At 34.5% G+C, this 11,768-nt stretch overlaps 1 protein-coding gene across 1 annotated transcript in view; it reads right to left on the reverse strand.

Moving 5' to 3' along the window:
• USP32 (ubiquitin specific peptidase 32) overlaps nt 1-11,768 on the reverse strand; it is a 200,329-nt gene that overhangs the window by 69,981 nt on the left and 118,580 nt on the right. Inside the window, exons 6-7 of the mRNA XM_007464900.1 lie at nt 2,635-2,766; nt 866-973 (exon numbers count right to left, since the gene is read on the reverse strand). Of these exons, the coding sequence (XP_007464962.1) occupies nt 866-973; nt 2,635-2,766 (240 nt within the window). The remainder of the gene's footprint in view (nt 1-865; nt 974-2,634; nt 2,767-11,768) is intronic.

Genomic DNA, 11,768 nt, shown 5'->3' on the forward strand with positions numbered 1-11,768 from the left:
ATTGAAAAGCAAAGATTTCAGCCTCTTTATTTAATATTTGAACTTTAATGGGAACAAATAATCTATCGTAAAGCCAGGTTGGAATAATGGTATACCATATCAGGGAAGAAAAAAGAAATATACATTTTTTAGATTACATACTTATCTATTTCATATACTCCCATGATAATTATGCTATTAAATCAATGGAGTGCATCACAGCACATTACTGAAGAATATCAAATAACAAGTAGCATACCCCAAATAGGCAACATTTGTGAAGCTGTATTTTAGAAAGACACAGAGATAATGACACTTGTAAATATATTAGAATTGGTTCCAATTAAATGTTGGAACCTAAACTGTTGCATTTTCTCAAATATAGTTAAGATTTATTAATTTAATATGCTTATAAATTATACTATAACATTTTAGTTAGGCTTAAAAGACCATTTTAGTATTTAATAAAACTGTGTTTTGATCATATATTTCACTTTGCTAATAAAATACTAATGTATTCAAGTGACAGAAAATAAGTTATACTTCAAATCATGCAAGACACAAAATTCTCTATAGACTACCAGAAAATATTTTCTAAATGCTTAACATTTTCAAATACATCATGACTGATGTAGTTCATTTATCATGAACTGCATATTCATTTGGAAAAACCAACCCCGTTACTAATGACAAATCCCAAATCACTCCACAGAAAATAGGAGACTGAATCCTTACAGCGACCTCAGTAAAACCTCAACATGAGATTGCTATTTGCCAGAGTAATGAAAATTCAAGCCTCAATCCACAGATGATTTTTATATGAATGAATGCTGATTTTTTTCTCTGTATAGTTTGCAAATTTTGTGACAATGTTTAACACACTTACATTTTTGTCTTTCGGCCAGGGGTCCTCTGCAACAGGCTGATAACCCACAGGATATCTCCTTAAAATCTATGTGATTGTCACGATTTTCATCAAAAGCATTAAACAAACCTGTAAAATAGGAAGACAATGTAAATCACAACAAACAAACTTCCTAATGGTAATAATGACATGTTTATGAAAGGAGGCATGACTCCCATAAACTGACTGAGTTAAAAAAAAAAAAAAAAGTTTATCAGTAGCTCCCATTGTCCTAGGAAGTATTTCTCTTTTTCCTGGTATAATTATAAAACTTAACTTTCTAGCAGAAAATACATTACTATCATTTAGTGTTTGGTTTTGTTTGCCTGCCTGTCTCTATCTTATATCAATTCCTATAGCTCAAAATGACTTTAGCATGTAAAAAATAAAAATCAGTTTAAAAAATCAAGAACTGAAAAAAAATGTCAGAGACCACAATTATCCTTATTTGGAAAGACTAAGAAGAAAAAGGAAAAAAGAAGAAAAGTTGAACTGCATATCAAAGATATACTGTGTTGTTATTAATAAGCTCCATTAAGCTCTTTCATGAAGCAAAGAAAAATAACACACTATATTACCAAAGAAAGTAATTCTGTACTGCAGTCTTCTTTGTATTACTTAATATTTATAAATATTTTAAAATTCAGAAATAAAAGGGAATTTATAATATAATCCTGTGGTTTTCAAACTTTTTGTAAAAAATAGAAATGGAATAATTTTGTTTTCAAATAAAATGACTTATCACTATCCAATTCTAGAAGGGTAAAAACACAACTGCACCTTTGAAGTAGGTACAAGCCCTATCTGTTCTGGCTCCCCTGACAGGTATTTCTGAAATACACTGGGAATGTGAAGAATACAGATTGTCTGTAAGACTCTACTTCTGTGCCCTCAGTTTAAAGAGTAGAAAATCAAAGCTAAAAATAGTTACATGACTTGCCAAAAGTTAGAAAAGTTTAAAAAGGTCTGAACCAGAAGCAGAACCCAAGTATTCAGATTCCAAATATTGTTTTTGTGATACCACCAACAACTACCCTTTGCATTACTAACTTTTTTTTTTTTAAGTTATAGCAATGAAAAGTTTAGGGCTAAGTGGGGAACATAGAGATGGTCCAGTCCAGTGGTTTCTTAATCTTTTGGGGGCAGGGGAGGGAGGGACAGATACAACAGTGGAACCTTCTTCCTTTTTTTTTTTTTTTTTTTTTTTTTTTTGGTGCCACGCCACGCGGCTTACAGGATCTTAGTTCCCCAACCAGGGACTGAACCCGGGCCCTCAGCAGTGAAAGTGCAGAGTCCTAACCACTGGACCGCCAGGTAATCCCCCAGTGGAACCTTCTTATGTAAAAGAAAAACAGTGGAGGCTCTTGCGGTGAGGGAAGAGGTGGGGCTATGTGTGGAAACCTAGAGCTTTGCCTGCTCAGTGGCCACCTCCCTAATCCCTGCACCAGATGCTGAGGCACCTCACTGGAGTACACTTTTGTAACCACTGTCTTGGTCAAAACGTTTTACATATATGAGAATGTACAGGTGAGAGAGCAAAACTGACTTATGCAAGGCTACATAGGTAGAATAGGAAGCTCAAGACTATAACTCCCAATTTAGTTTTTTTTCCCACTGAACTACACTATTTGCAAGAAACTTGCAAACTTGTAACATTATAGCCTTTTAGAGTTAAGATGTATTGGTTAGAAATAAAAGATGGTCTTATGTGTGTTTAGCAAGGAACACTGTAGAAATAGAATGATTCCTACCTTCACTTAGAGATGGACGAATTGGTGGTGAAACCAATGGGCCAAATGTCTCTAAATCAAATCGTCCAGTTCGGGATTGAGCCTTCAGCAACCAATAGCGTTTCTCCAGATCAATGATGTCTGATTCCTCCACTGAGAGTCAAATCAAACAAGATTATAAAACCTCAGCCTTCTCTTCTGGGCAGTTAGTTCACCCTGATAATGTAACTTCTAAGGATATATTTTAATTTCCCAGTTAAATTGCTAAAAATTACCTAAAACAAAACTCTGAAAGACAAATACATTATATTTAAAATGGAATGAAAATTAAATTCAAATTAACATATAAGAAGCTTTAAAATGGAAAAAAATTTTTTTTTTCAATTCCCCATTTAAATCCAATATGTAAAACAGGAAACAACTGAGACCTTTATGGCTTCCCACACCATTTTTTATCTGTACTCATTTTTGGTAATTTTCAATCTGTATCTTGGATTTAGTGATTCTATATACATATTCTCTCCTGGCTACACTATAAACATCCTAATAGCAGGATCCCATGTCTGATCCATCCTGTCGATATGGTAACTACACACATTCAATACTTATTAAATAAATGAAAATGAACATGACAAAAGATGTTATAAGTAATAAAGTGAATAAATAAGACAGAGGGTAGAACAGGATTTATAATGTGATAGGTAATAGGGGCATCATGAAAACATGAACATCTTTTTCTCATTCATCAGAAGATGTACTTAAAAAAAAAAAAAATCACAGGTAAACTCCAACTATGGTTACATTCTATATGTGCACTGTTGTCGCTGTTGTTGTTTTTCCCTCCAAGGAACTAAAGTAAGATTTGGAAAACAAACAAGGTGAGTCTTTCCATTACCCTGGCTTTCTGCCTGCAGCCTCTTCCCAGACCTTGGCAAGGTATGAGGAACCTAAGTAGTGAAATTTCACTGAGTTAAGAATAGAACTTGTAGTTCAGGGAGGTTGAGGTAGCTCAAGTTTACAGGGAAGAATACTGGAGAGGAAAGAGTTATGTAGAGAACGAGCTCCAGAAATATGAACAGGAGTCTTACTGAGTTTTAGCAGAGTACTAAGCTATGTATGCATAGAGTGAAATTCATTGAGGCTGGGCTAGGAAATGCCTAAGTTCTGACCAGCCAGAGCGGAGATACCTTGTTGAACACTGGGAGCATTCACAGACTCAGAGGGTCACTTAATCAGTATGGGAAAAACTAACTCTTAGAGTAAAGGCTACTTCAGACTTGCCCCCAAAAAACTTTAAAAAAAATTCTAGAAAATATCAACCCGATCCACAAATAACTGCCTATCAAAACAAAACAAACTTCCTATTTTAAAGGATGACAACAGAATCCATTAGCCATATAACATTCATAATGTCTAGCATCCAAATATATATATGTACATAAAACAGCAGGAAAAAGCGATCCAAAACCAGGATAAAAACCAGTCAATAGAAAAAGCCATAGAAATAACAGAGATGATGGAATTAGCAGACAAGGCTTTAAAACATCCATTATAAATATCTCCAGAATTTAAGGAAAACCATGACTATATTGAAAAGAGAAACGGAAACTATTTTTTTAAAAAAGTACCAAATGAAACTACTAGAGATGAAGAGTACAATATAATCATCCCTTGGTATCCATAGGAGATTGGTCCACCCCCGTGGACACCAAAATCCAAGGATGCTCAAGGCCCTTATATAAAATGGTATAGTATTTGCATATAACCAATGCACATCCTCCTATATACTTTAAATCATCTCTAGATTACAGATGATTATCTTTGCACTTGCGGTTCCTTCAGATTTAAATCTGAAACGGGTTTTTCAAAGTTTGGCTGGCTTCTCCTTAATCCCAGCAAAGACTGTCCTCAGGCAGGCTCACTCTTCTGGCAGCCTTAGCCCCAGTCTCAGCCTCTGGCCTCAGAAGTGAAAGCACCTCTATATCCTTTGATTATCTAGGAAGCACTTGTCCCTCTGGAATTCAGTTTTGTTTTGTTTTTTAAGATTTCTTTGTATTGATATGTCTTCAGTGGCTTTAAAGATTATGACTGTTTGGTTTATGTTGTGATTTCATGTTATTAAAATGGGAATGAAGATCCTTCATGTCTTTCTACTTCCCAACCTAAAGTAGAACCCTTCCCCTGTTATTTAACATGATTCTGAAAATTCTCACCAATGCAATAAGATACGAATATGAAGTATAATGTTAGAAAATAAGCAAGGTTATTATTTGCATATAAGTAGAAGGCATTCCAAAAAAACTCTAAGAGAAAACATTTAAAAATTATAATTGAGTTTAAAAACCTGTAGGGATATAAAATAAATATATAAAAATCAATGCTTTTCCTATATCTCATTAATAACATGTAAGAAAATATAAAAGAGAAAAAGCATAACAATAATAGCAATTTCCCCACAAGAAACAAATATCCAAAAATAAAAGTCAGTAAGAAAATGGGGGTCAGATTATATAGGCCACTGTAAGGACTTTGATTTTAAGTGAAATTGTGAACCACTGGAGGATCTAAAGCAGAGGAGTGACATGATCCAACCTACAGGATCACTCTTGACTGCTGAGTTAAGAATAGCCTAGTGGGCAGCTAAGAACAGAAGTGAGTTTAAATCATCAATATACAGAATTAAAAAGCATTAAGACTACAATAAATTAACAAGTACAAGACAGACAATTCATAAAAAGGGGGGGAGTTAATTTCATTAAGAATAAAAACATCATTTCAGAAGAAAAATTTAAGCAGAATCATGCTGCATCAAAACTTTTTTAACACTCTTTTCGCAAGATACCTGCATGGCTATTACAACTCTTTCAGATCTTTACTCGATGTCATATTCTCGGATCTTCTAAACTGCACCCCATCCAATGATGCTCCTTCATCCCTCTTCCCTGCTTTACTCTGTTCTCTAAGACTTATTTGTTTTCTTTGTTGTTTCCACCAACTAGAACATATGCTCCTTGTAGGCAGGCTTTTTGGTCTATTTTATTCATTGCTATATTCTAAAACTTAGAATAATATCGGTACATTTTGAGCACTCCAGAAATATTTTTTTAATGGACAAGTAGCTTACAAGTTACCTGGCAAGACAAGAACAATGTATTTTAAATTTCTAGTGATTTCAAAGTATTCATTCTTACTCTATTCCTTAGCAGTTTTGGTTTTTCTGTCTTTCTTTTTTTTTTTTTTCTTAAAGTTTTTTTGGCTGTGCTGCGCAGCTTGAGGGATTTTAGTTACCCGACCAGGGTTTGAACCCGGGCCACTGTAGTGAAAGTGCCGAGTCTTAACCACTGGACCACCAGGGAATTTCCATAGTTTTCTTTTTTTTTTTTTTTAACAGAAGTATCTACTTCAAATACCCAGATGACTGAATTTATTTAAGAGGAATAATTTAAAATTTTAACAATAGGGAGAGTAATCACAGGAGTTTGATATATAAATTGAGCATTACTGCCTCATTTTCCTAAATAAGATGTCTGTTTACTCCATTTATGATGTGAAAGGAAGAAAGAAAGAGAAATCTGTTCCTCCAGAGAAACAGTTTTCTCAAATTCTAAATTTTCTTCCAAGTAGTAGATCTTCAGATTAAAAAAATCTGACACTGAAACCAAAGGTGGAAGACAGAAACTATGTTCTCATTTTTATACATCTAGGTATTGAGCATATAATGGGTATTCAATGAGTACTTCTGATCAGTTGGTGTTTAGTTTATACACTAAATTAGAACACAGAAAATTCACATCAACTTCCTCCCAAATGTTTTTACCTTTGAAAACTAAGTTCATTAATCTCCTTAAAAAACACAATTTTTTTTGTTGAAGTAGAAATGTGGAAAGACAAGTAAGTAGAACATATTTAGAAGACAAAAATGATCAGATTGGTTATGGCTACAGCTCCCTTTTAAGTTTATGCGATCTGTTCATTTATAGTTACAGACTGTAATTTGTTAATCAAATATTTGCAAAAGTAAATTATATATATTATCATTACCCAAATATTTTACATGAGTTGGCAGCTGAATTGCTGAGAAGAGGAAAGATAACTAACCTTATTTTCACTTAAAGAAGTTAGAGGTTAACAACTGCAGTAGTTACTCTATTTGCAATTCATAAATAAATATCAAAACTTATATTTTACTAGCTAAATGGGAATGAATTTATCACCCACCTATTGATATAATTTTTTCTGGCTCACAACAGCAGCATACTACAACATTCTAAATAGTTCCTGGCCTGCCCTTTGGGCCATCCTAATCAAGTCCCACCTTACCGGAGGCTCCAGCTACAGAAATTGCTCTTTAATGCCAGAATTGGATTCTTATTTAAAAACAAAAACAAAAACAAAGCCAAGCAAAATATCCAAGTATTTTCAAACAGTAACACAGTTCTTTAACATTTCTGAGGAAGCAACCAGTTCTCAAAAGCAGTGACCTTCTGCAATCTTATTTAAGCCTTACATCATTTACAACCAGATAAGAGGATAATGAAGGAGGGACATGCAGATTTACTGGGCAGTTTATGGCCTAAGAATCACTGAAGTACTTTGCTCTTACAGAAAGGAGGCTTTAACATTGCAAACTAAAATGTGGCAAGGGAATATAATAATATGCATATTTTTAGTTGAGATAATAAATGCTAAAATAAAGCATTTGAGTTAGATAAGAAAAGAAAACCAATCAAAATGAGCTCAATGGCCCTAAAATTAGCCCAAAATACTACATTAATTACCTCAGTATCCAGATTCTACTACTTAAAAGAAATCACGCTTATGATACATTTTAGGGAAACTCTAAAAAACATATTTACAAGAAAGAGTTAGCACACATATTTTCTTCCAAATAATATAGCTAAACTCTATGAAAAGATGATCATCATTAAGGACAAAAACTCTCAATTAGTTCTTAAAACATAGTTCTTAAAATCTTAGTTCTTCCAATTACCTATTTCACTGTTGGTAAATGGGGAATCATTCAGTGACCCTGCCTGGATCAAATGAAGTTAATTATTAAAGAGAAATTTAAAATAATAATCATTTGAAGGTATCCCAAGGGGAAAAAAAAGGAAATTGGAAAAGTGAAGCTGCAAGATTGTCTGAAGTGAGTCTGAGGAAGATGGCTCACCACAACCACAACTATCACATGACCACCTCCTTTTACCTGCAATTACAAGCTGCTTATGAAAGATTAAAGAAAAAAATGACTGTGTGTCAATAAACTGTCTTCAAATCCTAAAATGATACTAAGCATGCACTCTGGGGTTCAAACATCCCAATTTTGGCACCTATTAGCCATTTGATCTTGAGAAAGTTTCTTTAACTTCTTGTAGCTGTGGTTTCCTCATTTTTAGAATGGAGATAAAATGAACTTCAGAGGTGGCACAAGGATTAAATGAGATAATGTACAAGGAGTATAGTGCCTCCTTTAGTAAGGGCTCAATCTGTATGTGGTAAATTGGAACCTTCCAAAGCATTTTTGGGGAAAAAAAAGTACAGGAGCTATAGTCAAGATCATTTAATATTCTACAAACATTCAATAAAAACATTTTATGTGCCTGACATTGCACTAAAAATTATAGACATGACAGTGAACAAAATAATTATGTTTAGATTCTAACAGAAGAGAAAATGGGTCATTTTAATCCAGTGTGGAAAGTTCAATGAAGGAACAGAGACACAGGGTTTTCAGGGAGCACATAAGCAGTGAGGCCCTAGAAGTCTTGATATTTAAAGAGGTACACACAGAACATCTTAGGGTTGACCAGGGAAAGGAAAACTAGTGTGGCAGAAGAAGGATATTGCAAGCAGAAGTAAAAAAGCATGTGTAAAAGTCTCTAGGAAAAACAGGTAGTGATAGGACAGAAAAACAAAAAGAATAACCGTTGTATTCTGCTATAATTCAAAAATAAGGAAGAGGATAGATAACCTACAGAAGGATTTATGCTATGGACACAAGATAAAAGACAAAAAACAAGAGAGAACTTTACTTTCCAGTGAGTGACAACAAAAGAGTGTTAAAGATGGCAGTTCAACCTAAAATTAGTAGACAGTTCGGTTAGAATGTAGACATTTCAAAGGTTAGCATCTAAAGTATGAGCCTTCAAACTCAAGCAGAGAGATGCCAGACTGTGATTGGATAGGACTATGCATGTACAATAGTAGGGGATCTGATACACTGAACTAAATTTGTAAAAAGCTGATTAAAACAAATTACATTTTGAGTTTATAGTCTGTGGCTCCAAAGTCCAACACTATGTAGTGCTAAATAACCATGAACAAAATGGGTGGGGAAAGGCTATTACAAGAAAAAGCCAAATGACTAGTTAGACTTAGAAAGTAGGATCTTCTTTCAGATATCAATAATAATAATAATAAACTTGTACCAAACTATTTCAAACATTTAACTATATAGAACATGTTTATGTTCTCTATATATGTTCTCTGATTCTGAATATCAAAATGTTTAAAAATTAACTTGTCATTAAAAACACTATATATTTGACAAAAAAAATCTTTTTAGGAAATCTAATCTTAGGTATTTAAACAGCAAATTATAAAAGAAAAATATATCAGTCTTGATAAAAATCTAGTTAAGATCTACTCAAGCATAAAAACTTGGACTTTTGGCTAAAGTTCTAATTCAGGGAATTCCCTGGTGGTCCAGTGGTTAGAACTCAGTGCTTTCACTTCTGAGGACCCGGGTTCAATCCCTGGCTGGAAAACTAAAATCCTGAAAGGCGGTGCAGCCAAAAAAAGTTCTAATTCAATTTCTTAAACTTAAATAAAAGGTAAGGTAACAATAGTTTGGAATCTGAAGTTCTAAAAATTGTACTGGCCATGACAAAATCTAAAATCTTGTATAAATCAAATCAGTTAGTTACTTTAACTCTGTATTGAATACAAATAGCGCCCCAGTTTCATTTGTGATTTAGATGAAAGAGAAAAAATCTGATTAAAAATGGCAGTATGTTCAACTTACTGTGACTTCAAATTTTACTTTATAATCGTATGTGAAGAAGTAATTAAAGGCATCTGCACTCTAACATAAATGTTATTTACAAGTGAAAAATTATAACTCCTTTTTGTTTCCTAGATACCTTGGGTCATTACACAAATTTAAATGGAGTCAGTGATGCTTTAAAATAAATATTTTCTGTTTACTTATAAATCAGTTAATAACATTCTCTATTTTTATCCCGCGTTTCCACATTCCTGACACATTATTTGAAAAGTTTAATGTACCAAATATTCTTTGAGTGAAAGAGCCTGCAAAGACATCCACAGAAGCTGAGAATTTATAAATAATATGATAAATCACAGACATCAGAATGTAAACCTACCCATGTCAGAATTTCTGTAAGAAATTTAGCAGTAATTCTGACTTTGTCATAATGCTTTCATAGGAAAGCCCACTAAGAAAGGAGCCATTTGCTGAAGCCAGCAGCAAATGAGTTGTCTGTTGTACTAGTTTATTTTTGTTCTTTATTTTTATAAATTCTAAAATAAAAGAAAGCAAATTGGTAAGAAAAACACTTTCTTCCCACAGACATGGATGAGTTAATTTTTGTACTGATCTACAGTCCTCTCTTAGAAAACTGCTTGCTCCCAAAACAATTACTTTCTGGAGAAAGTGGGATGAAGCTCACTGACATTCCCAAGCCAAGTGTTCACTAATACAAAAGGATGCAGGGAATTCCTTGCTGATCCAGTGGTTAGCACTCCATGCATCCACTGCAGGGGGCACGGGTTTGATCCCTGGTCAGGGAACTAAGATCCCTCATGCAGCGCACGCAGGGCCCAGCCAAAAAAAAAAAAAAGAGGATGCATATTCATTGTAAAGCACCTACCTATTCTATACCAGGCATAATGCTGAGTCCCTTAAAAAAGGTACTATCTCATGTATTCCTGAAGGGTAGCACCATATACCACCCCAAACATGCCACTTTAGCATAAGGGTTATTTTGAGTTGAAGGCAATTGAGAAGAAGCTGATGCAAAAAAAAAAAAGCTCTCCAGCTCCCCCTATTATCCTAATTTAAAGATGTCTTACCTGCCCTTCTACCAGGAAGAAGTTAATCACCAGAGACCACTCTAGATACTAATCAACCTGGAGATAGCACCAAAGAATCTACATAACAAACCTTATTAACCAGCCATATCAATCAACAGTTTCTCCATGTATTTGCCTTCCCACAATGTGCCATCCCTAGCAGCTCAAAGTCCTTTTCTTTTGTCTTGTCACATCTCCATAAAATTATTGCTCTTTGCTAAGATGCTATATAAGCTCAAGCTCTAACCACCCCTTTGAGTTACTCATCACTGAAAGTTCTGGTACATAAGTAAGTTAGTTAAGTATCAATAGTAAGAAAGTAAGCTTATGTTTTTTTCTTGTCATCTTTGTTAGTCTAATTTAAAGGGCCCCACCCAATGAAACCAAGATAAGTAGAGGAAAATACTTTTCCTTCCCCACACTCCTTACAACATATCTATGAGATACAATTGTATCATTATCCCTGTTTTCCAGATGAAAAAAGAAGTTCATAGAGATTAAATTTCCCACAGCTGCATGAATAATAAGTAGCAGGGCTAGAGTGTCTGACTCAGAGTCCGAAGAACTCCTAAATACCACATGAGTATTATTTCTCAAAATATAGTTCATGGTCCATCTATATCAGAATTACCCTGGATATCTATTAAAAGTACAGAGTCCTAGGGACCACTGATAAAAATCTTTTAAGACAGAACCAGTAACCTACACTTTTAATACCCTCTTCAAATAATTCTGAAGCTCAATAAAGGCTAGTGACTACCAATATGCAATAGTGGTTTAATAGTTGATTAACTTTTTATTTTGGTGTATTCCTCTTACAAGAAAAAAGGATACAGGGCTTCCCTGGTGGTGCAGTGGTTGAGAGTCTGCCTGGCGATGCAGGGGACACGGGTTCGTGCCCCAGTCAGGAAAGATCCCACACGCCGCGGAGCGGCTGGGCCCGTGAGCCATGGCCGTTGAGCCATGGCCGTTGAGCCTGTGCGTCCGGAGCATGTGCTCCACAATGGGAGAGGCCACAACAGTGAGAGGCCCACATACCGCAAAAAAAAAAAAAAAAAAAA

The sequence above is a fragment of the Lipotes vexillifer genome, unplaced genomic scaffold (genome assembly GCF_000442215.2).
Source record: "Lipotes vexillifer unplaced genomic scaffold, Lipotes_vexillifer_v1.1 scaffold788, whole genome shotgun sequence".
NCBI classification, from domain to species: Eukaryota; Metazoa; Chordata; class Mammalia; order Artiodactyla; family Lipotidae; genus Lipotes; species Lipotes vexillifer.